This window comes from Oryx dammah, unplaced genomic scaffold (assembly GCF_014754425.2).
Source record: "Oryx dammah isolate SB20612 unplaced genomic scaffold, SCBI_Odam_1.1 HiC_scaffold_18, whole genome shotgun sequence".
Lineage (NCBI taxonomy): Eukaryota > Metazoa > Chordata > Mammalia > Artiodactyla > Bovidae > Oryx > Oryx dammah.
In genome coordinates, this window is record NW_024070202.1 from 9,832,346 (window position 1) to 9,859,114 (window position 26,769).

The following is a 26,769-nucleotide window of genomic DNA, read 5'->3' on the forward strand; positions in this document are numbered from 1 at the left end:
AACACTTGTCTGTTTCTCTTAGAACCTTCAGCAATGTCTAGCTAAAATTTTAATAATATAGTTTTATTTTTTATTGTATTCATTTTTGTTTCTATTTTTTTTAACTCAAATGACATTGTCTTTTAATTTATGTCAAGGATTCAAAGTCTCCTTTTAAAATAAATCTGAATAAGAAAAATACACTAGTTAAACATATTAATGGTAAGTCTAGGTGACAACTGGAATATGGCAAAAACCCTGAATATGGTATGCAAATGGTTAAGGGCTGGGAGGCACTATTGTTTGATACAGTAGTATTGATAAAAATATTTATAATTTTTTCCCCACTATAAATAAGACTACATTGATCATTTGTATAGCTAAAGTTTTTTGCATAAAATAATTACATTTACTAGAATATGTAAGCAGAATTTGCAGAAATTCCATAGAGCAAATGCATTTAGATTTCCTGTATTTTCATATAATCTCGTATCCAGAGATTATAGTTTTACTGAACAATGAATGAGGGCACCTGTTTTTTGTTCTTTTTATTCTCCCCAACTGTGGGCTAATTTCTTTCTTTAGACATATTTTCAGTTCTTCTCAATATTTGAATAGCATTCATTCAGAAATACCTGCTTTCTTTGCAATTCAGCAGTCATTTTTATATTAAAGACAGTATCCATTGTCCTTTATTTTATCATCATTTTAGTGATGGGTTGATCCTTTAAAGAAAATGACTCCAAAGCTACTTTTTTCTTAGTGGTGATAAAGAAAAATTATCTTTGACAATGATTTTTTTTTTTCTGTAGCTTGCCCAGTTTCGACAAAGGAAAGCTCAGTCTGATGGGCAGAATCCTAAGAAGCAGAAAAAAAAGAGAAAAACTTCAAGCAGTAAACATGACGTGTCAGCATACCATGCTATAAACATTGAGCAAACACAGAGTGATGAGACGTGTGTAAATAATTCTCAGAGATCAGGAACAGCCATGCCTCCCGAATCCACAGTAACGAGAGCTCTGCACAGTGGAGAAATAGTTAAATGTGACCAGGTCTTCTCTGTTGAAGTAAGTATTCATCTCAATTTTTAAACAGTAGCATTCTAAGTATAAAGTTATTGTAATAGCATCACTCATTAGTATCCTGTGTGATTTTTGTGAGCTCGATTCAACACACATTTATTGAGCAACTGTAATACACCAAAGATTGAGCACGAAGGATACAAAGATAAATATGACAGTCTCTGTACTTTAGGAAGGTCAGTCTAGTGGGCAAGGTAGACATAAGACAGGTTAAATAGTCTGATGAGAGCTGTGCTAACAGCAATGCATATGGTGCCCTAAAGTGCCATGATTTGGGGGAGCCCCAAATTGGTCTTGTGTGTGTTACTTGGGAAAGTTTCCTGGAAGAGATAATAGAACCAGGTCTTGAAGTGTGAGTTAAAATTAGCTAGAGGCAAAGAAGTAGGACAGACAACCTTTGTGCTAAAGAATCAGCATTCTCAAAGACATGAAACAGTGTGATGTGTTTTGGAAGCCTTAAGTAGTTTAGTTTTAAATGGATATCCAAGTGACCCCATAGGGTGGTGGTAAGGGTGAAGCAGGGGAGATTACACCTGGCCCATAGGAAGTTTTCCTCAATAAATGCTAATTTCCTTCCCCCCATTAATGATGGAATTTCCAAGAATAAGGAGACGAGGGAGAGGTTAAGAGTGGGTTGGGTGGTGGGTGGAATGGTGGTACTCCAACTAAGACCAAGCTTAGAGAACTGTGGGATGCTAAGGAGGAAGTGTTGGCCAAGGCATAGGATGATTGTAGTGTGGGTCGTGTGCTGCCGTACTTAGCTGGAGATAGGGTTTAGATGTATAGGCTTCAGTCAAGAGTCAGAGATGCCGTAGAGATTTGTTGTCATCATAGAAGTGGATCTTACTGAGTTTTTCTGCTTAGAGTTTTTTGAGCATTTTGGATACATAGATGAATGTTTTTCATCAGATTTGGGAAGTTTTCAGTCATTATATCTTCAAATACTCTTTCTCACACTTTCTTCTCCTTCTGCATCTCCATTATGCATATGTTAGTACGTTTGGTATTGCTGCACAGATCTTTGATGATCATTCTCTTTATTTACTTACTCGGTTGCGTCGGGTCGTGGTTGCATCATGTAGGCTTTCTCCCTGTGGCGCACAGGCTCCCAGTTACGTTGCACAGGCTGCAGGGTGCACGGGCTTGGTTGCCTCACAGCGTGTGGGATCTCAGTTTCCCTGACCAGGGGCTGAACCCATGTCCCCTCCATCGCAAGGCAGATTCTTAACCGCTGGACCACCAGGGAAGTCCCTGTTCTTTTTTTAAAAAAATTCTTTTTTTTCCCCTCAAACTGGGTAATTTCAGTTGAACTTTTTTTGAAATTTGCTGATTCTTCTTCCTCCTCAGATCTGCTGTTAAACCCCTGTAGTAAATTTTACATTTCAGTTATTTTACTTTTAACTTCAGAATTTGTTTTTTTATATGTTCTTTTTTCGTTAATATTCCCTATTTAGTGAGGCATTGTTCTTATAATTTTATTTAGTTTTTTAGGCATTGTTTCCTCCATTTATGTGACTTAAGAAATATGTAACTTAAAATCTTTGTCTAATAAGTGCAATATCTATGTTTCCTTAGGGACAGTTTCTACCGACTACTGTTTTTCTTGGGTATGGGCCATATTTTCCTTTTTCTGTATAATTTTTTGTTGAAGTCTGGATCTTTTATGTAATAAAATATGACAGCTGGGGTGCTTGATTTGATTTGAAGAATATTTTCATTTTCTGCTGGACAAATCAATACCTGGGCCCTTCACTGGAATTTTAGCATTTCAAGTACAGAGTGTCTTGTTCACCATTTTATCCTCAGTAGCACAGTTTTTAGTACACGGTATGTGGCTCAGATGGTGAAGTGTCTGCCTGCAATGCAGGAGACCCGGGCTCAATCCCTGGGCTAGGGAAATCCCACGGAGAAGGCAATGGCACCCCACTCCAGCACTCTTGCCTGGAAAATCCCATGGCTGGAGGAGCCTGATAGGTGACAGTCCATGGGGTTACAAAGAGTCGGAGACGACTGAGGAACTTCATTTTCATGCATTTAGTCAGTAGTCCATTTAAAAGACTTCAGTGAGTGAACAAACCAAGAGAGCATACATCATGAAAGTATATTAGATTTACAAGAGGGCCACGTACGTCAGTTACAGGATTTTAGAATAGGAGTAAGCTTATTATTTCTGTTCCTGGCATCAGTTACTACATCAGTGAGGAGATGGACTTGAAACCTGGTCTTGAGAGCTGAGTAAAATTTCTCTAAGTGTAGGTGAGAAGGGAGACAGTGATGCTTTATATTTGGTTGTTTATGGGTTTTGGTTTCTTTGGTTGTTGTTGTTTTGGTTTTTTGGGTGTTTTTTTTTTGTGGGGGTCATTGGACAGGTACTTTGTTATCTTTCCCCATTTTGAAGGAATACTCTTCAGACTTCAGTGTGTATACAGATCATGTGTGCAATCTTTTTAAAATGCAGATTTCTAATTCAGCAAGTCTGGGTGGAACCCATGAGTCAAATTTATTTTAATTGAAGTATAGCTAATTTACAGTGTTGTGTAGTTTCTGGTGTACAGCAAAGTGATTCAGTTATACATATATACACATATATATTTAGGTACACTTTTTCATATTTTTTCCACTTTGGTTTATTACAAGGTATAAAATACAGTTCTGTGTGCCACACGGTAGGACCTGTTTTTTATCTGTTTTATATATAGTAGATTGTGTCTGCTAATCTCAAACTTCGAATTTCTCTCTCCTGCCTTCTTTGGTAACGATGTTTGTTTTCTGTGTCTATGAGTTCCCTTCTATTTTGTAAGTAAGTTCATTTGTGTCATTTTAAAAGTGGTATCGTATGATCTTTGGCTTTCTCTGTTTGACTTACTTCTTTTGGTATGATAATCTCAAGGCCCATCCATGTTGCTGCACATGGTATTATTTCATTTTTTTATGGTTGGATAATATTCTGTGTTCTGTGTATGTGTGTGCATATCAAATTCTTTATCCATTCTTCTGTTGATGGACACTTAGGTTGTCTCCATGTCTTGACTGTTGTAAATAGTGTTGCTGCGAATGTCAGGGATGCACGTACCTTTCTGAGTTAGAGTTTTCTTCAGATGTATGCCCGAGTGTGATTGCTGGATCATATGGTAATCATCTTCAGTGTTATGTTGGCTGTGGGTTTGTCATAGCCCACTTTGATAAGAGTTTTTATCATGAATGGATATTGCACAAAAATAAACTCAAAATGGATAAAAGACCCTGAATATTAAACTGGATACTGTAAAACTGAGGAAAATGTAGGCAGAAACTGACATAGATTGTAGCAATCTTTTTCGATCTGTTTCCTAGAGGAATGGAAATAAAAGCAAAAATAAGCAAATGGGACCTAATCAAGCACATAAACTTTTGCACAGCAAAGGAAACCATAAACACAACAAAAAGACAAAATACAGGATGGGAGAAAATATTTGTAAATAATGTGACCAATAAGGGATTAATATCCAAAATTTATAAACAGCTTTCTGCTCAATATCAAAAAGACAAACCAATGAAACCTAGGCAAAGGACTAAATAGACATTTCTCCAAAGAAGATCCACACATGCCTGAGAGACACATGAAAGGATGCTGAGCATCACTAATTATTAGAGTAATGTCAATCAAAACTGTAGTAAGACAGCACCTCATACCAGTCAGAAGACAGCAAATTATAATCACTGAGTCTATGAATCTGCTTCTGTTTTGTAAGTAATTCATTTATATCATTATTTTTTAGGTTCTACATAAAAGTGACATCGTATGGTATTTGTCTTTCTCTAACTTCACTTAGTATAATAATCTCCAGGTCCATCAGAGTTGGCATAGAGGGCATTATTTCTTTCTTCTTAGTGATTGAGTAATATTCCATTACATATATGTACTTTATTTTCTTGGGCTCCAAAATCACTGCAGATGGTGACTGCAGCCATGAAATTAAAAGACGCTTACTCCTTGGAAGGAAAGTTATGACCAACCTAGATAGCATATTGAAAAGCAGAGACATTACTTTGCCGACTAAGGTCCGTCTAGTCAAGGCTGTGGTTTTTCCATTGGTCATGTATGGATGTGAGAGTTGGGCTGTGAAGAAAGCTGTGCACCGAAGAATTGATGCTTTTGAACTGTGGTGTTGGAGAAGACTCTTGAGAGTCCCTTGGACTGCAGGGAGATCCAACCAGTCCATTCTAAAGGAGATCAGTCCTGGGTGTTCATTGGAAGGACTGATGATAAAGCTGAAACTCCAATACTTTGGCTAGCTGATGGGAAGACCTGATTCATTGGAAAAGAGCCTGATGCTAGGAAAGATTGAGGGCAGGAGGAGAAGGGGACGACAGAGGCTGAGATGGCTGGATGGCATCACCGACTCAATGGACATGGGTTTGGGTGGTCTCTGGGAGTTGGTGATGGACAGGGAGGCCTGGCGTGCTGTGATTCATGGGGTCGCAGAGTCAGACATGACTGAGCGACTGAACTGAACTGAACTGAGCAACTGAACTGAACTGAAATGAGCGACTGGACTGAACTGAACTGAGCGACTGGATGGAACTGAACTGAGCGACTGAACTGAACTGACCTGAGCGACTGAACTGGCTGACCAGATCCTCTTTATCCATTCCTCTGTAGTGGACATTTAGGTTGCTTCCATGTCTTGGCTGTTGTCACTGCAGTGAACATTGGAGTGTTTGTATCCTTTGAACCATGGTTTTCTGCAGTTATATGCTCGAAGTGGTATTACTGGATCTTATGGTAGCTCTATTTTTAATTTTTTAAGGAGCCTCCATGTGGTTCTCTATAGTATCTACCAATACTTTTTCCCATAAACTGTGTAGGAGGGTTCCCATTTCTCCACACATTCTGCTACATTTTTTGTTTGTAGACTTTGTGATGATGGCTATTCTGACAGGTGTGAGGGGAAGGAATAGATAGAGAGTTTGGGACTGACGTGTACACTCTGCTACATTTAAAATAGATAACCAACTAGGATCTACGGTATAGCACAGGGAACTCTGCTCAGTATTCTCTAATAAGCTAAATGGGAAAGAACTTGAGAAAGAATGGATATGTCAATTTATATTAATATAACTGAATCACTTTGCTGTATATCTGAAGCTAACACAACATTGTTAATCAACTATAATACAATATAAAATAATCAAAAATTTAAAAAACAGAATGGATGTTGAATTATATCAGATGCTTTTTCTGCATCTGTTGAGATGATCATACGTATTTTGTCTTTTTTCTGTGATGCGGTGTATCACATTAATTGATTTGCATCTGTTGAACCATCCTTGTGAACCTTGGATGAATCCAAATTAAACATGGTGCATGGTCCTTTTTAATGTGTTAGTGGGTTTGGTTTGCTTGTTTTGTTGAGAATTTTAAAATTTATATTCATCAAAGGTCAGTTCAGTTCAGTCGCTCAGTCATGTCCGACTCTTTGTGACCCCATGGGCTGAAGCACGCCAGGCCTCCCTGTACGTCACCAACTCCCGGAGCCTACCCAAACTCATGTCCGTTGAGTCGGTGATGCCATCCAACCATTTCATCCTCTGTCGTCCTCTTCTTGGTATGACCGATGTGTTCTCTTGACAAAATTCTTAGCCTTTGCCCCATACACCAAGGCCAGACTTGCACATTATTCTGGGTCTCTCTTGACTTGTTCCTGCATTCCAGTCCCCTGTGATGAAAAGGACATCTTTTTTGGTGCCAGTTCTAGAAGGTCTTGTAGGTATTCATAGAACTGTTCAACTTCAGCTTCTTCAGCATCAGAGGTTGGGGCATGGACTTGGTTTACTGTGAATTTGGTTGGTTGGTTTGGAAGTGAACCAAGATCATTCTGTCATTTTTGAGGTTACACTCAAGTACTGCATTTCAGATTCTTTTGTTGACTCTGGGGGTTACTCCATTTCTTCTAAGGGATTCTTGTCCACAGTAGTAGATATAATGGTCATCTGAATTAAATTCACCCATTCCCATCCATATTAGTTCACTGATTCCTAAGATGTAGATATTCAGTCTTAACCATCTCCTGCTTTATGTCAGCATATTGTTTAGTCTCCCTATAATCATTTTTTCCCCTTTTATCTTTCTGTGATTGATTTTTAGTTTCATGCTGTTGTGATAAAAAAAAAGATGGAGTTAATTTCTAATTTCATGCTGTTGTGATTACAAAAGATGCTTAAAATAATTTCTGTCTTCTTAAATATGTTTAGGCTTCGGTTCAGTTCCGTTGCTCAGTCTTGTCTGACTCTGTGACCCCATGCATGGGCTGCAGCATGCCAGGCCTCCTGTCCATCACCAACTCCTGGAGCTTACCTCAGACTCATGTCCACTGAGTCGGTGATGCCATCCAACCATCTCATCCTCTGTCGTCTCCTTCTCCTCCCACCTTCAATCTTTCCCACCATCAGGGTCTTTACAAATGAGTTGTTCTTCACATCAGGTGGCCAGAGTATTGGAGCTTCAGCTTCAGCCTCAGTCCTTTCAATGAATATTTAGGACTGATTTCCTTTAGGATGGACTGGTTGGATCTCCTTGATGTCCAAGGGACTCTGTCCCTCGTCCAAGGTTACCATGTGTCTTAGTATGTGGTCTGTCCTAGAGAATGTTTATATGTGCTTAAAAAAGAATGTATATTTTGGAGATGTATTGTCCAGAAAATATCAATTAAGTCTACTTGTTCTGTTGTGTCATTTATGATCTCTATTGTGTTTTGATTTTCTGCCTGGAAGACCTGTCCATTGATGTCAGTGGGGCGTTAAAGTCTTCTATTATTATATTCCGCCAGTTTCTCCCTTTATGTCTGTTAGTATTTGTTCTATTTATTTCGGTGCTCCTATATTGAGTGCAGGTATGGTTTGTATTTGTTGAATGAAAAAAGGGAATATCTAGGTCTCTTTTTTCACTTGTAAAATTAGATTCTTAGACAGTGAAAGCAGTGAAAATTTGGGTTTTCTCCTTGACTCTTCTCAGTACTTCTAAGCTGAAGGAAGCTTGGAAAAGTCACTCACTTCTTACCCAAATACCAGGGATATGAGGATGAAGCAGAAATGTTTAAAAATTTTTTGTAATCTGCAACAGTGTTAGTAACAATAGAAGTTGGTAATTTTCTTCAAGTTGTTACTATTTTTCTAGTACCAAGGTTGATGATTCTTTATATTAAAGAAATTGAACTTTTTTGAGTAATTATTTAGGACTATTTTATTTAAAAGAAGTATAGGAATTAGAAGGATGATATCTTATTTGGTCTTCCTTCCTTAGAAGTGATTTGTACTATGTGAAAAACCTGTGTGAAAGTGCATCTTGATACTTTTATACTTAGAAAATTGTCTAGTCATAAATTTTAGATGTTATTTAGCCATGCTGCTGCTGCTGCTAAGTCACTTCAGTTGTGTCCAACTCTGTACGACCCCATAGACCCCATAGAGTTTTAGAAAGACCTTAAATAATCAGTTTTTGCTTTCTTTTTTAGCCAGAAAGTGAAATTTCAACCACAGCAGATGATTATAGTTCAGAGGTAAGAATAAGTAGCATTGTGATTAACATTTTATATTTTTAAAACTTATTGCTGATTATTAGTTTTTTATTACTTACAACTCATGTTTTATTATTTTATAAATATAATAAAAATTAGCATAGTATGATGTAAATAACCTGGAGAACTTGAAGTTTATGCTTTTCTGACTTCTTTTTTCAAATTATTAATGTCTTAAATCTCTTTGAGTAACGTGGTCCTTAATTAGATGGAGACCTTGTTTTAGTTTCTAGGAAAGTGTTTGAAATTGGGTTTTGTTATAAGGTTATAATTAACACAGTAAACCTTTTTTATACTATAGGCTATTTTATTTTGTGTAATGTTATTTTACAAATGCCTGAATTCTAGTTAATTATGTCAATCCATTTATTGAAATTAATGTTGCAGTAGTGACTTTTAGGTGATAAAGGCTAATGTGGGCATGGGGCACTTTAGGAGATACTTCCTTATGTGTTAATAAATGTGCTGTTTATCTTTTTCCTTTAGACATGATGGTCATTTATTTTTGGTCCAATATTTGAGGACATGGAAGACTTTCTTACTCTGAATGGTTGAACAACTCAGTATATTCTATAAGTTTTCTTTGAATGTATTTATTTGATAATTGCTTTACGGAATTTTGTTATTTTCTGTCAAACCTCATATAAGTTTTGATTTACTGTAGTTGTCTAACAGAAAAAAAAACTTCATGTTCTTAAATGAACTTAATACTGTTTTGGATTGCTAATGGGAGTAAGAACTGTTAGATTTCAAAAGTTGAAGGTGATTGACAGCTGGGAATATACTTATTAGTGATTCTCATCAGGAAAATAATTAACCAATGTTAAATAAGTAAATTATTTCCTGATTTAAGCTACATAAAGTTGCCTTTTGGGTATACCTCAGTTTTAAATTACAGGTTGCAATTCAGAGAATCTGCCCTGTGACTTTAAATATGGATCTTAGATATGAAAACATTGCTTTTCTCTTCTATAATAACTTACTTCTTAGAGCTTCTCAATTGAAAGTTTAAGATGATTTGATGCTTGAACCACTAGAGACTGTGGGGCAGCCTACAATTCCACAAAGTACATTTTTTTCTTTAGCAGTTCAGTTCAGTCACTCAGTTGTGTCTTTTGCGACCCTATGGATTCCAGCACGTCAGGCCTCCCTGTCCATCACCAACTCCCGGAGTTTACTCAAACTCATGTCCATAGAGTCGGTGATGCCATCCAACCATCTCCTCCTGCCTTCAGTCTTTCTCAGCCTCAGGGTCTTTTCAAATGAGACAGCTCTTTGCATCAGATGGCCAAAGTGTTGGAGTCTCAGCTTCAACATCAGTCCTTCCAGTGAATATTCAGGACTGATTTCTTTTTGGATGGACTGGTTGAATCTCCTTGCAGTCCAAGGGACTCTCAAGAGTCTTCTCTACACCACGGTTCAAAAGCATCATTTCTTCAGCACTCAGCTTTCTTTATAGTCCAACTCTCACATCCATACATGACTGCTGGAAAAACCATAGCTTTGACTAGATGGACCTTTGTTGGTAAACTAATGTCTCTGCTTTTGAATATGCTGTCTAGGTTGGTCATAACTTTCCTTCCAAGGAGTAAGCGTCTTTTAATTTCATGGTTGCAGTCACCATCTGCACTGATTTTGGAGGCCCCAGAAATAAAGTCTGCCACTGTTTCCACTTGTTCCCCATCTATTTGCCATGAAGTGATGGGACCATATGCTATGATCTTAGTTTTCTGAATGTTGAGCTTTAAGGCAGCTTTTTCACTCTCTTGTTTCACTTTGATCAAGAGGCTCTTTAGTTCTTCACTTTCTACCACAGGGTAGTGTTATCTGCATATATGAGGTTATTGATATTTCTCCCGGCAATCTTGATTCCAGCTTGTGCTTCATCCAGCCCAGCATTTCTCATGATCTACTCTGCATATACATTAAATAAGCAGGGTGACAATATGGAGCCTTGACATATTCCTTTTCCTATTTGGAACCAGTCTATTGTTTCATGTCCAGTTCTAACTGTTGCTTCCTGACCTGCATACAGGTTTCTCAAGAGGCAGGTCAGGTGGTTTGATATTCCCATCTCTTTCAAAATTTTCCACAGTTTATTGTGATCCACACAGTCAACGGCTTTGGCATAGTCAATAAAGCAGGAATAGATGTTTTTCTGGAACTGTCTTTGTTTTTCGATGATCCAGTGGATGTTGGCAATTTGATCTCTGATTCCTCTGCCTTTTCTAAATGCGACTTGAACATCTGGAATTTCACAGTTCATATTCTGCTGAAGCCTGGCTTGGAGAATTTTGAGCATTACTTTACTAGCGTGTGAGATGAGTGCAATTGTGTGGTAGTTTGAGCATTCTTTGGCATTGCCTTTTTTTGGGATTGGAATGAAAACTGACCTTTTCCAGTCCTGTGGCCACTGCTGAGTTTTCCAAATTTGCTGACATATTGAGTGCAGCACTTTCACAGCATCATCTTTCAGGATTTGAAACAGCTTAACTGGAATTCCATCACCTCCACTAGCTTTGTTTTAGTGATGCTTCCTAAGGCCCACTTGACTTCACATTCCAGGATGTCTGGCTCTAGGTGAGTGATCACACCATCGTGATTATCTGGGTCGTGAAGATCTTTTTTGTACAGTTCTTCTGTGTATTCTTGCCACGTCTTCTTAATATCTTCTGCTTCTGTTAGGTCCATACCATTTCTGTCCTTTATTGAGCGGATCTTTGCATGAAATGTTCCCTTGTTATCGCTAATTTTCTTGAAGAGATCTCTAGTCTTTTCCATTCTATGATTTTCCTCTATTTCTTTGCACTGATCACTGAGGAAGGCTTTCTTATCTCTCCTTGCTATTCTTTGTAACTCTGCATTCAAATGAGTATATCTTTCCTTTCACCTCTCTTCTTTTCACAGCTATCTGTAAGGCCTCCTCAGACAGCCATTTTGCCTTTTTGCATTTCTTTTTCTTGGGGATGGTCTTGATCCCTGTCTCCTGTACAATGTCATGAACCTCCGTCCATAGTTCATCAGACACTCTTATCAGATCTAGTCCCTCAAATCTATTTCTCACTTCCACTGTATAATCATAAGGGATTTGATTTAGGTCATGTAAAATGGTCTAGTAGTTTTCCCTATTTTCTTCAATTTCAGTCTGAATTTGGCAATAAGGAGTTCATGATCTAAGCCACAGTCAGCTCCCAGTCTTGTTTTTGCTGACTGTATGGTGCTTCTCTGTTTTTGGCTGCAAAGAATATAATCAATCTGATTTCGGTGTTGGCCATCTGGTGATGTCCATGTGTAGAGTCTTCTCTTGTGTTGTTGGAAGATGGTGTTTGCTATGACCCATGTGTTCTTGGCAAAACTCTATTAGCCTTTGCCCTGCTTCATTCTGTACTCCAAGGCCAAATTTGCCTGTTACTCCAGGTTTTTCTTGACTTCCTGCTTTTGCATTCCAGTCCCCTATAATGAAAAGGACATCTTTTTTGGGTGTTAATTCTAAAAGGTCTTGTAGCTGTTCATAGAACTGTTCAACTTCAGCTTCTTTAGCATTACTGGTCGGGGCATTGACTTGGATTAACGTGATATTGAATGGTTTGCCTTGGAAACAAATAGAGATCATTCTGTCGTTTTTGAGATTGTGTCCAAGTACTGCATTTCAGACTCTTTTGTTGACTGTGAGGGCCACTCCATTTCTTCTAAGGGATTCTTGCCCACTGTAGTACATATAATGGCCGTCTGAGTTAAATTCACCTATTCCAGTCCATTTTAGTTCTCTGATTCCTAAAATGTCGATATTCATTCTTACCATCTTCTGTTTGACCACTTCCAATTTGCCTTGATTCATGGACCTAACATTCCATTTTCCTATGCAATGTTGCTCTTTACAGCATTGGACCTTGCTTCTATCACCAGTCACATCCACAACAGGGTGTTGTTTTTTCTTTTTACCAAAGTGAATTTTTTATAATCCAAGTCATGACAGATCTGACCATCTAATACATGCCTGTGGAATTTGTTTAAAATTTGTATAGCCATTTTCTCATATTGGGCTAAGAAAATAAAATTTAACTTTTATTAATATAGATTCAAAACCGAAGACATAAAAAATGTGATTTTCAGGTTCTTTATGAAAATCTAAATTAATAATATTGGAAATTCTTATTACTGTGAATTTTTGCCTAAATATTTTAAATTTTAAAAATTGGTGGGAATTATGATTAGGTCAAGAATAGTTTATTGAAACTGTATATCTGATACCTAGTAAGTATGATGTGTTTCAAAGTTAGGTAAAAATAATCTTAAATGTAAGTCTTACAGATAAAAGTTAGAATATACTGAGCATATTTAAACAATAAGAACTATATTTTACATACATAAGTACAAGTTATTGTATACATTTACATATGTATTCCATAGGGTTTCCCTAGTGGCTCAGATGGTAAAGAATCTGCCTATATGCAGGAGACCTGGGTTCAATCCCTGGGTTGTGAAGATCCCCTGGAGGAGGGCATGACAACCCACTCCAGTATTCTTGCCTGGAGAATCTCCATGAACTGAGGAGCCTGCCGGGCTACAGTCTATGGGGTCGCAAAGAGTCGGACACGACTGAGTGACTAAGCACACAGCACACAGAGATTACGTATATACGTATAGTTATACACATGAATATACAGCTGCACTCATCTCCCATGCTAGTAGGGTCATACTTAAAATCTTGCATGCTAGGCTTCAGCAGTATGTGAACCAAAGAACTTCCAGATGTCCAAGCTGGGTTTAGAAACGGAGAGGAACCAGAGATCAAGTTGCCAACATTCGCTGGATCATAGAGAAAGCAGGTGAATTTCAGAAAAACATCTACCTCTGTTTCATCAGCTATACTAAAGCCTTTGACTGTGTGGATCATAGTAAACTGTGTAAAGCTCTTAAAGAGATGAGAATACCAGACCATCTTACCTGTCTCTTGAGAAACCTGTGTGCAGGTCAAGAAGCAACAGTTACAATCGTGTATGGAACAACTAATTAATTCAAGCTTGAGAAAGGAATATGACATTGCTGTCCGCTGTCACCATGTTCGTTTAACCTATACGCTGAGCACATCGTGAGAAGTGCCTGCCTGGATGAGTTACAAGTTGGAATCAAGATGGGTGGAGAAACATCAACAACCTCAGATATGTGGATGATACCACTCTAATGGCAGAATGCAAAGAGGAACTAGAGAGCCTCTAATGAGGGTTAAGGAAGAGAGTGAAAGAGCCAGCTTAAAACTAAATATTAAAGAACTAAGATCATGGCATCCAGCCCCATTACTTCATGGCAAATAGAAGGGGAAAGGGGGAAATAGTAACAGATTTCCGCATTTTGGTCTGTAAGATCACTGTGGATGGTGACTGTAGCCATCAAATCAGAAGACGATTGCTTCTTGGCAGGAAAACTATGACAAACTTAGACAATGTGTTGAAAAGCAGAGACATCACTCTGCTGACAAATGTCCATATAGTCAAGGCTATGGTAGTCTTCCCAGTGGTCACATACGGTTGTGAGAGCTGGACCGTAAAGAAGGCAGAACGCCGAAGTATTGATGCCTTTGACTTGTGGTGCTGGAGAAGACTCTTGAGAGTCCCTTGGACTGCAAGGAGATCAAACCAATCGATTTTAAGGGAAATCAACTCTGAATATTCATTGGAAGGACTGATGCTGAAGCTCCAGTATTTTGGTCACCTGATGCGAACAGCCAACTCATTGGAAATGTCCCTGATGCTGGGAAAGATTGAGAGCTCAAGGAGAAGAGGGCATCAGAGGACGAGATGGCTGGATAGTGTCACTGATACGGTGGTCATGAACTTGGACAAACTTCAGGAGATGGTGAGGGACAGAGAGGCCTGACATGCTGCAGTCCATGGGGTCTCAAAGAGTGGGACACAACCTTGTGGCTGAACAAAAGCAATATACGTGAATAGTTGTGCACATAATATATACCAATTCATATGTATATATTTTGTTAAACCAAATTTTCAGGAAAAGATACTTTTACTGTGTGACCAGTCCTCTGATACTTTTTCTGATGCTGACCACTAAAGCTCAGTTAGGTGATTTATAGTTTGAAAAAAATTAGTGATTTCGAAGTTTACATTGAAAGATAATTATCAAATAATCTTTGACAGATTTGAATCATAATCCTTTTAATATCCATTTGGGGCCTCGATTCATAATGGATTATACTTTGAAAAACTTACATATTTTAATTTGTCTATAGAATACAGTAGAAAAATTCATAATCTGTAAAACATTTGATGATGTCATATCAAGATTGCTAAAATGGATACTGGCTTCAATCCATGATCCTCTGGACTAGTTTCGGGGTCTCTAATCAGTTGATTTAATTATATTGGACTGATTTGACCGAGATAGAATTTCAGGGAACTTCTAATCCATATTCCCTGTGTTAGAAGACAGAAAAATCTTCAGTAGTTCAGTTTTGTAAACTAAGGAATACACGACATGGTAAATTAAATGCGTTTCAATAAAAAATAAACCAAGGAATAAATCTCACATTATAATACTCTTCATATTAGAACTCTTAGAGATTACTTCTGAATTATACCCCTCAAAAATGAAATTCCTTTCTAAGCAACACATAACTACAAATTAGAGATTTGCAAAGTTTAACAATCTTGGCTGCTTTGGTTTGCATTTGATTAATATTAAAATTTAAAAACTGTATAGTTTTAATCATAAGACATATAATTATGTTGTATTTTGTCTAAATATCTCTGTCATTTTTCTGCTGCATAGGGAAATAAGGTAATATAAAAAGGTAGCGGCTATGGAGCCCAGAAAGTGTGTGTTTAGATTTCTGATCTCTGAGCTGTTTGAAGCTGGATGCCTCACTTAAACTCTGAAGTACAGCTTCCTTACCTGTAAAATGGTGGAAATAGTATTTATCTCACAGGGTTGTTTTGAGGGTTATTTGGTGATCTTAATATAATATTTGATACATGAAAAACAATCAGCAAAAACATTTTTTTCACAGTGCTTCAACGAAAGTATGCTTTTCTTCATATTAAGTTTGTAAGAAACAAATGAATTTTTTAAACAAATTATTCTCAGAAGGATTTCAGATTCCAATTATAGGTTTAATTAAAACTAGTTTGAAAATTTTATTTTGGTAGATATGGTATGTGCTTAGTGTTCTTGACTTGTATGATTAGTATCTCCTTGGCTTAAAAAATGGATTCAGGTCTAGAAAGCATTAGTCAGATAATTTATCCTGTGACCTACCTAAGATCTGTTCTGTGTTAAAATATATTCAGTTATGTGTACTAGTGAAATCAGACTAAATGGAAAATGCCCTTTTTACATATTAATTCAGATTATACATAATCTTTTCAGTTCTTGGAGAAGGGACATTTCATATCTCAAATATCATAGTTACATAAAATATTTTTATTGACACCCTTTGAGCAGGGTTTATTTGGGATAAGTCAGAAATGCTACAGGCAATACATAGAGATAAAACAAGTAAATAAATATGCTTTGCTGTGTGTAGAAAGATGAAAGGAGAGCATTTCCATAGTCTCATTATGGATTTCATTATTCAGATTCCATTATTCAGTATTTCTTAACCAAGTCACTTACATGACTCATGACATTTTTGAAATAACTGAGTGGGATTGGAGACATAGACTATAGCCAGCCATTGAGTAATGTAAACTTAGTCTTTCAACAGCCTTTCAACTTTGACTTGGATTTCTTTCTTTTTTTTTTTTTTAACTTCACCATTTTTAAAATTTTCTCCCTGCTGGCCTCTGCTCTATTAAGGTATAATGGACAGTTTAAAACTGTGTTTATTAAAGGTGTACAATGTGGTGCTTGACTTAACTTTGAATGAATGATCTTAACCTCCTTAGTTTCTTGGCTCTAATCCAAGAGTCAGCTAGGCACACTGAAGTCCTGTAATTTTTATGAACTTTTTGAACTATCAGATTCTATTTTTTATTAAAACATCCATTATTCAAATTTTTGTACACACGTCAGATTAAGTATAAGAGTAAAGTATTAATCATCAAAAAAGATAAGTTATTCTTCTGTTTTTGAACTGATATTCCTTGAAAAGTTTTTGTGTGAAGAACATAGTTATAAGAGTGATCTTTCCTCTGAGTTTTTTCTGAATAGCAGTATATTTAGGAAATGGTACCCTATAGAATATTTTAAAATTTAGATTGCACATTATGTACTTTCCCAAATCTTCAGGTTGTCTACACAGGTGGAATAACTTGTGAATTCAACAAGACTATATTGGTATAACCTAAACGTTAATAATTTTGACAGATGCCACAGCGAAGAAGGACATTAAGAAAAGTTATTATTTTTCAGTTGAAGGAGTCTGTTCATCTAATCTTTATGTTTTAAGTTATTAATGTACTTTCATATTATGGTTTACAAGGTATTGCTTTAAAAGGCTGTTGTAAGAGGATGAGACAAATGCTCTACCCTTTAGGTACTAGTGAAGTAATTATCTAAATTAAAAAACATAATAATTTATTGCTATTAATGATCCTAATATTCTGAGGAGTGTTTCTGTTTTTACTTTGAAATATGGTTTGTTTTAGTTTAGTTCTGGTGTATAATCTTTTATTACCCATTTACATGATACTGAATTTTTAAAAACTATTGACAGAATTTTTATATTTATTATACTAAGACAATTAAGTTTTGAAAAGTCATGTAGTATTTTATGCATAGAAGCCAATGCATATGAGTAGCTCAAGTATAAAATGTGCTCGACTTACAGAAAATTTAGGCTGAATGTTGGCTATGTAGTGTGTTGGTATATACAGTTAAATAACTAATTTATGTAATAGTGATATTATCACCACTTAAAGGAATATCCTTTGCTTAGTATGGTATTTGAAAATATTCATAAAATCCATTTAATTACTCTGTTACCCTAAAGAAAAAGTTTTAGTAGACATTTATCAAAGTGCTGTGTAACGGGTGGGGAGGGAGGTGGAAGGTAGGTTCAGATTGGGGGAGACACGTGTATACCTATGGCCAATTCATGTTGCTGTACGGCAAAAACCATGACAATACTGTAAAGCAGTTATCCTCCAATTAAAATAAAAAAATTTTTTAAGAATCAAAGAAAGCTAGTTGAAATTTATATGAATTTAATTGAAAGTTATCACAAGTGATTTTATTAATAATCTTAATAGAGTTAGTACTGCTGTGTTTCACAATTGCAGTAATGCGTTGCCATAAAGGTGAACTTTTTTAAACTTTGGTTTTGTTTTCTGAAATTATCCTTGGCGAAAAAGCAAAGGAATCAGACTTTATAAAGAACTCTTAATTAGGCTCATCTCCCCTTTTATAGTGTTGTGATCCATACAGATCTAATCCTGATTCTAGGATATGCTATGTATTTCAGTATTAAAAGCTTCATAGCTTGGATTCTGTTAACATGGAATGTGAATAATTAAGATGTAAGCAAGAATGAAGTTCAGTTATTTACTGTTAGGGGGAAAGTAGGGATTATTGAATAGATTAATTGATTTGAAATTAATCGGCCTCCAGGTCGGCCTCAGAGACCTATTCTGCCAACTTTCTCCCTCCTACCGCAAAATGTCAGTGATGGAGGCATTTGTATTGTGGGGTCTCCGCGTCTATCAGAGTTGGCAAGGCTCTCACAGTGCCCCCAGGCGAAAGTTCTTGGGGGAGTTTTCCTCAGCTCCTCATCTCCTCTTCCTTCTTCACATGGTCTCCAGGAGACTTAGACCAGTAAACAGTTTCACTTTTAAATCAATAGGGCTTTATCAAAACCAGTTATTTACATGATTTTAGGTGTTTTGTAGAGGAGGATCTAGGACAAAAGAGAAACTGTGCTTAGAGCTTTAATTCACTTAAATGGAAATGTGTACAGCACAGTGTCATTTTCATTGTAAGCACTCAAATGTATGAGGAGTCAGTGGCATTTGAAACAGGCATAATGCTTGTTAGATGTTTAAATTTAATCACTGTGTTTGTTTGCCAGTGTGGCATTTTCCTTAGGCATAAGAAAAGCATAGATACAGTGAGCACAAATCAGTTTTTAGCTTTAAATGAAATTCTAAAATCATAATATTTCAGGAAATTGTTTTTGTACAGGTAAATGGTTGCAGTTTTGTGGTGAGAACAGGAAAGCCTACAGAGTTATTAAGGGTACAGTATTTAAAACTACTTATGATACTAATGTTTCATTCTATTTAAAGCTGGTTACTAACAAAGCTTTTTCCTGCATGTATTTCTTTATGTGTGTGATTTCTAAATGCTTTTAATGTATAACAAAACAAAATTATCCACCTTTTGTTGTAAAACTCAGTTGTAACAGAATTTGCAGATATCTTGTTTTTGCTCTTGAGGTATTTATCACATTAACAATAAAGTAGGTTGTCATGTTGGTAAATTCCCAGGTGATGAGTGATGTTTAAAGTGGACTTTGCTGTGGGATTCAGTCTTTGAATCTCTTTTCCTGAGAAAATGTTGCTAGTACTGAATTATTTAAAATCTGGGTTGGCGTAGGAAGAAGAATTTGGTGTTGATGATTCTTATTCTGAACATGGAGCACAGTATAATCAGACCCACCTAGAAATGATGGAAAGTGAATTGGCTGGGAAACAACATGAGATTGAAGAGCTCAGCAGAGAACTAGAAGAAATGAGGGCTACCTATGGGACCGAAGGACTGAAGCAGGTGTGTTTACCTTATGTGGCTTTTGTTTTGTTACTCAGAAAACAAAAATAGGAAATTTGAATGGTAGTATAGATACATTCTTTAAAGATGGGATTTTTAAATTGTGACTTAGAGTCACCTCGTGATGTTTGTCCTTATATATATCATAAATAGCATTGGTTAAAACTAGTCCATTAATAAGCCTAAATATAACATAGATATTTTATTAAACTTTATGAGATAGCTAGAATGAAATCACTTCAGTATGGATGGATATTTCTGTAGTCAGCCTGAGAGAAACTTATATTGTAAACCATGTCAATACATTATGACTTAGACTCATTAAACCTGTCAGCAGGTCTTTGTAAATAACTTCTTATAGTTAAAATGACATCTGTTAGTTTGTGGCAGTCAGTTATGAAAACAAGGTGAAGTAAGACGTTGATGGGGACGACAGAATATATTTCAGTTTCACCTTCTCTAGAAACAAGTAAGGCTTAAGCGTGGCTATCATGGTAATACCTACAAACATTGGAGCATCCCTAAATATAAAGACACTTGTCCTGCTAGAAGTAGATATATGGGTAAGTCAAATCTAATGTGTTTTGTTCCCTAGTTCAAATCATCTTTTTAGAGTTGGTTTGGAAGTAAAACTGATTGTTGCAAGATAATAGCTTTCAAATATGGAAAAGATTGCTTACAAATTGTAATAATTCTGCCAGTGCATTTTGAATATCTTATTTTTGAAGTTACCTGTGCTAATATTTAATTTTGTTAAAAAAATAAGTGTAGCACTTTTAATTTTCACTGATGTTTTTTAGTTGCAAGAATTTGAAGCTGCCATTAAGCAGAGAGATGGCATCATAACCCAACTCACTGCTAATTTACAACAAGCAAGAAGAGAAAAGGATGAGACAATGAGAGAATTTTTAGAGTTGACAGAGCAGAGTCAAAAATTACAGATTCAATTCCAGCATGTAAGTATTACTAGTAGAAGAAACTTTATTAAATTTTTAATAATGAATTAAAATTTTTTTCTCGTATTTTCTAGAACAAATATAAATTTGTTTAAAGGTCATGTTCGCTTATTAATGTATTATGTTGAAAAAACTGGTAAATACTTGTTAATTCATACTTCTTGAGTGGTTTTATGCTATTAGTTTCTTTATACTTCTTCCTTATCTATATTTTAAAATCTTATAAGTTTGATAAGGTGAATTTTTGCAGAAATTAACCTGTAGTTATATCTTTTGTCTAAAGGATGTCTGAAGTCATACCCTGGTATGACTCTATTTTAGTTAGGTTCTGGAATGTAACTTGATTGAATATATTCCATTTACCTATAATAAGATCCATAGGAAACTAGTTGTATTAATCAAGGTTTCTGATGATGAGCAACAGAAAATAATTTGAGATAAGGGAGGAATCTGTCAGCTTAGATAATGTATCCATACTTATCTGATCAGCTGTGGAAACGTGTTGGCTGGAGTCTCAAATGTCTGAATCCAGCACAGTTCCCAGAGAGCAACTATTAGCTGAGCAACACCCACAAAGGATGTCCGTTCCTCGGTGCACTCGTTTAAGAATTTAATATTTTGGGGTTTCTTTATATTTTCAAGTTACAGGCTAGCGAAACTCTGAGAAACAGCACGCATAGTAGCACAGCTGCAGATTTACTACAAGCCAAGCAGCAGATCCTCACTCATCAGCAGCAGCTGGAAGAACAAGACCACCTATTAGAAGATTATCACAGAAAGAAAGAAGACTTCAAAATGCAAATTAGTTTCTTGCAAGAGAAAATTAGAGCATATGAAATGGTATGTTTATATATATATATATATATACACACACACATACATATCATATAGATTTGTTTCACCCTTTCCACTGTATTTTATTTTTTTTAATTTTATTGAAGTATATTTGACTTAAACCTTGTGCGTATCATACAGATTGTAATATTAAATCCTAAAAAGATTCTGGTAAAGTATAGCTTGTTTAATTTTCAAAAGAGACATGAAAGTCAAAAGTGTTAAGTGACTGGTCTAAAGGTAGCACCACCCCCCGCAATTGCGATTCAAACCCTATTGGGCTAGCGCAGAGCCAGAGATTTTTACAGTACTTTCCACTGCTGCCTGCCGCCTCCATCCTCATTGCCCCCTTCCTTGTTCTCTCACCTTGCTCATCTTGTTTGACATCATCTTAGCTTGAATTATGCATGTCCAGCAGCTTAAATTTTTTGCCATTCTATGTACTTCTACAAATGACTCAGTATTGATTTTGGAGTTATCTATAACTTGAAACAAGTAGGCAGGTTCACACATTTGGAATCCTTGAATAATGAGGACAGACTATACATACAGTACAGTATTTTTTATGAATTTAGGGAGTTCTGCAGGATGTTGACAAATTAGTACAACGAGACTACTGTTTGGATAACAATAAAAGTATTAGGTATCGTTTGTTTTTGTTTACTTGGTATCAGGAAATACTCAAAGCATCTTACACATATATTATCTCATTGAATCATCACAACAGTCTTAATGAGGTAAATACTATTATCACCGCCATTTTGCAGATGATGAAGTTAAAGCAAGATGAAGTAAATTGCCCAGGTATACAGGTAATACATTGGTAGAGCCAGCTTTCAAATCTGTGTAGTCTGATTCCAGAGACTGTCGCTTAGGGAAATTAGAAATGTACAATTTTAAGATACTGAAATTATAAAATGTACATGATTTACAACCAAAGTAATTTAAAAATCATTATGTAGATGTTTATAGAACACTTGTTTTGCATCAGGCTCTTGCAAGAGATAGTGATGCTTAAATGTGCTTTTTTCTTCACTAAAACTCATGATATGCAAGGCACCCCAAGACAAGGCTAAGTATAGGTAAAAAGTGTTTTGAAAATTCTGGGCAGGTCTGGCTTCATAAGGGAAGTGATTCAGGGTAAGCTTAGCAGGGAAGTGATATTTGAGGTAAGTCTGTAAATTAGAACAATTCCCTTTCATTGAATTTTGTTTTCTTCATAATTGGTGCAATATATGACACAAAGAAGCTCTTCAGTACTTATTTGGTAAACAGTAAATTATGAATCTGAACTGATAAGAGGACATTTTAAACAGGATGGAGTGTGCATAAAGACCCAGGTTGAACCATGTTAAAAATGTTTTATTAGCATCAAAAAATAGTTTGAGTAGAAAACAATAGTCTTTGAAAATGAGTCTTTCCAGGAGGTAAGAAGAGAAAGGCAGTTTAGGCCTAGTAGACTGCCATAAGGTAGTCTAGGCCAGAAGGCTCAGTATCAACAATAAGGCATGGTGACATTGACGGGATATGTGATACCAAGCCAAAGCCAATTAGGCTATGATAACCTTATATGTCCATTTCGCAGTAGGAATGGCCATGCCTTTGGATTGAAATTCTTACTTCTGTTTACAGCAGCCCCCTACCTTGCTTTCTAGGTTAGGTGTGACTTTGCCAGAGGGATTAGGATTCCCAAAGTCTCCTGGTACCTTGATTCTCTTTCCTGAACCATTTTTGCATGGGCACTGCCACTATTCCCCTCTCAGACTTTCTTTTTCCCTAGGCCTTGACATTCTTTTTTTTTTTTTTTAAAGGTAAGTTAACACATCCATTTGAGGTGCCTTTAAGTCCTCTTGACCTGGGGCTTTTGTCTGCTGAAGGTGATTTTAATTACTTACGTATATTCTGATCTGTAAATTTTACTGTTTTTTCTGTCCTTGGGACAGCAGCCCTAACCACTCAGGCAAGTAAGTGGCAGAGGCAGAGCTTTGTCTCCAGGGCTTCTACTGGACTGTGTCATGCTGTGACACTTCTGTGAGTGATTGGCGACATGCCTTGGCATATGTTTTGGGTTTCGATTTATCTGCAGTTCCAAAATAAAGTCCTAAATCAGAACAGGGGTAAAAAAAATCTGTCTTGCTTTCAAATTTCTGTTTACCCCCAAGATGCAGAATCAAATTGATACGCTCTAAATGGCATAATTGTCTTGCGTGTCACTTGCAGTTCAGCCACTTCAGCATGGCACATCCCTGAACTTCCGATTCATTTAGCCTTAGGAGTGAAGTTAAGGTTGACCTTTAGGAGCCGGTTTTTGTTGTTTTACTCTTTTCATAGCACCCGCCCAACAAACCTTCAGGTCACTAAAATACTGTATGGGAGGAACGTTGATTTTTTTTTAGGATTATCTCTAGAACTGTAAAGGGTATGTAGTCCTCTTGCAGTTGCAAATACCAAATACTTAGAATGTTGATCAGTTAATAAGAAAGAAGAAAATATAATGGTTTAGACATATTTTGATCCCACTAAATTTTTTAATTAAAACATTGAATCATAGCAATGCAAGAAAAATTTCTTCCCCCCAAGAAGACCAACACTGCTATGATATTTGCTCATAGGGAGTGTTGGCTACACAAGTCCTATGTCTCATTGACGTAAGAAAAATGAAGGAGCAGGCTCAGCCATTGCTTTTTATAGAATAATGTAAAAAGCAGTTTTCTATCAATTTTTTTTTTGGTGATGAGGTTAAGGGGTATGAGTAACCAGAAACTAAAAATGCCATTTTTATGTTTTCATTTTTTCTTTATAAAGGAACAGGATAAAAAAGTAGAAAACTCAAATAAAGAAATACAGGAAAAGGAAGCAGTCATTGAAGAATTAAATACGAAAATAATAGAAGAAGAAAAAAAAACTATTGACCTAAAGGATAAAGTAACAGCTGCTGATAAATTACTGGAAGAATTACAAGAGCAGGTTGTACAGAAGAACCAAGAGATAAAAAATATGAAATTGGAACTGACTAATTCCAAGCAAAAGGAAAGACAGTGTTCTGAAGAAATAAAACAGTTAATGGGGACAGTTGAGGAACTTCAGAAGAAAAATCATAAAGACAGTCAATTTGAAACGGATATCCTACAAAGAATGGAACAAGAAACACAAAGAAAGTTGGAACAACTCCGGGCAGAGCTGGATGAGATGTATGGGCAGCAGATAGTACAGATGAAGCAAGAATTAATAAAACAACACATGTCACAGATAGATGAACTTAGGACACGACATAAGGGGGAACTGGAGAATGCTTTGAGATCACATCCAAGCATTACGGTTAATGAAGAGCAAATAAAGTTAATGAATATGGCAATAAATGAACTGAATATAAAATTGCAAGATACTAACTCTCAAAAGGAAAAACTCAAGGAAGAAATAGGAGTGATTTCAGGAGAAAAGTCTGCTCTCCAGAGACAGCTGGAAGACCTTTTTGAAGAACTGAGCTTTTCAAGGGACCAAATTCAGAGGGCTAGACTGACAATAGCTGAGCAAGAAAGTAAACTCAATGAAGCATACAAGTCCCTTAATACGGTGGAAGATTTAAAAGCTGAGATTGTTTCTGCTTCTGAAGCCAGGGAAGAACTAGAATTAAAACATGAAGCAGAAGTTACAAATTATAAGATAAAGCTTGAAATGTTAGAAAGAGAAAAGAATGCTGTATTAGACAGAATGGCTGAATCACAGGAAGCTGAGCTGGAGAGACTGAGGACACAGCTCCTGTTTAGTCATGAGGAAGAACTTTCCAAACTGAAGGAAGATTTGGAAATTGAACATCGAATAAATATTGAAAAGCTTAAAGATAACTTAGGCGTTCACTATAAACAGCAGATAGATGGCTTACAGAATGAAATGAGTCAAAAGATAGAAACCATGCAATTTGAAAAAGACAATTTGATAACTAAACAGAACCAACTGATTTTGGAAATTTCAAAGCTAAAAGATTTACAGCAGTCCCTCGTGAATACAAAATCAGAAGAAATGACCCTTCAGATCAACGAACTGCAAAAAGAAATAGAAATACTCAGACAAGAAGAAAAGGAAAAGGGTACACTTGAACAGGAAGTTCAAGAATTGCAACTTAAAACTGAATTATTGGAGAAACAAATGAAGGAAAAAGAGGATGACTTTCAAGAAAAATTTGCACAACTTGAAGCAGAGAATAGCATTCTTAAAGATGAAAAGAAGGCCCTTGAAGACATGTTGAAAATACATACTCCTGTTAACCTAGAAGAAAGATTAACTTTCATAGACTCTGCTAAGTCCCAATCCAAAGACTGTAGCTGGCAAAAAGAGATAGAAATACTTACAGAGGAAAATGAGGACCTCAAAAAACAATGTATTCAGCTAACTGAAGAGATTGAAAAGCAAAGGAACACTTTTTCATTTGCTGAAAAAAATTTTGAAGTTAACTATCAGGAACTACAGGAGGATTATGCTTGCCTTCTCAAGGTAAAAAGTGATTTAGAAGACAGTAAAAATAAGCAAGAAGTAGAGTATAAAAGTAAGCTAAAAGCACTTAGTGAAGAGCTTCATCATTTGCAAAGAATAAACCCAAGTATAGTGAAAATGAAAAGTTCAGTCTTTGACGATGACAAGACTTTTATAGCAGAACCGTTGGAAATTGGTGAGGTGGTTGAGAAAGATACAACAGAACTTATGGAAAAACTTGAGGTAACCAAGCGAGAAAAGTTAGAGCTGTCAGAGAGACTGTCTGATCTTTCTGAGCAATTAAAACAGAAACGTGACGAGATAAGTTTTCTAATGGAAGAAGTTAAATCTTTAAAGCAAGATAAAGAGCAAGTTTTATTGAGATGTAGAGAGCTAGAAATCATACTTGACCACAGGAGGACAGAAAATGTAAATGTGCGTGATGTCCATTTAAGCTCTTTGAAAGATGGAGTTTCAACTAGCAGGGATCCTGGAGGGTCAGTTCCTAAAATAAGTAATGATTTTGGTAAAGAATCAAAAATAATGGAGGTAAATAAAATTCCTTTCGAAAATATGACTCTGGAAAAAGAAAGCAAACAAGAACAGTTTTCTGCTCACTTGCCATCAGTGACAAAGGAATCACCTCTTGGGACTGCTGATCCAGGTGAAAACCATAAACTTCAGCAGGAGCTCAGCGTACTTAAATCAGAACAGGTATGTTTACTTAACGTGTATACACTAAAGTGTACATTTCATACTGAAAGTTTTCATCTTCATACAACGTAAATTAACCTTCTTACAAGAGAATGAAAGTAAACCCTGTGATGTAATTCTCACTTACACCTATCATTTACATTTCTTTTATCTGTTTTTTGTTAAACCATGTTACCTCTCTTTTAGTTACTCTGCTCAGGAAATAGAACACATTTTCTTTGAAAAAGCAAGTTTAAATAACTTTGCTGAGAGAGCATTAAAGTAATTATTTTGTAATATTTCGTTGCAATTCCAAAGATTGGTTTCAGAGTCTCCTTTTGTATTGGTGTTTTCAAGGTTAACTGAAAATTAACTCTTAAAACTTTTTAGTACTTCATGTAGTTGTTCAATAGTTATGAAACTCTATTTCCCTGATAAAAAGATACTGATTTAAATCCTAGTTTTCTCAGAGTCTTATTA

The 26,769-nt window shown here is 36.2% G+C and overlaps 1 protein-coding gene across 7 annotated transcripts in view; it reads left to right on the forward strand.

Moving 5' to 3' along the window:
• Window positions 1–26,769, forward strand: part of AKAP9 (A-kinase anchoring protein 9) — a 165,520-nt gene that overhangs the window by 30,123 nt on the left and 108,628 nt on the right. For 6 of the 7 annotated variants that reach the window (XM_040260254.1, XM_040260256.1, XM_040260257.1 and 3 more), the window contains exons 2-8: window positions 792–1,046; window positions 8,555–8,599; window positions 18,752–18,805; window positions 19,166–19,336; window positions 20,137–20,292; window positions 20,935–21,132; window positions 23,932–26,310. In XM_040260254.1, the coding sequence (XP_040116188.1) occupies window positions 792–1,046; window positions 8,555–8,599; window positions 18,752–18,805; window positions 19,166–19,336; window positions 20,137–20,292; window positions 20,935–21,132; window positions 23,932–26,310 (3,258 nt within the window). The remainder of the gene's footprint in view (window positions 1–791; window positions 1,047–8,554; window positions 8,600–18,751; window positions 18,806–19,165; window positions 19,337–20,136; window positions 20,293–20,934; window positions 21,133–23,931; window positions 26,311–26,769) is intronic. The other variant, XM_040260258.1, reaches the window with a different exon arrangement.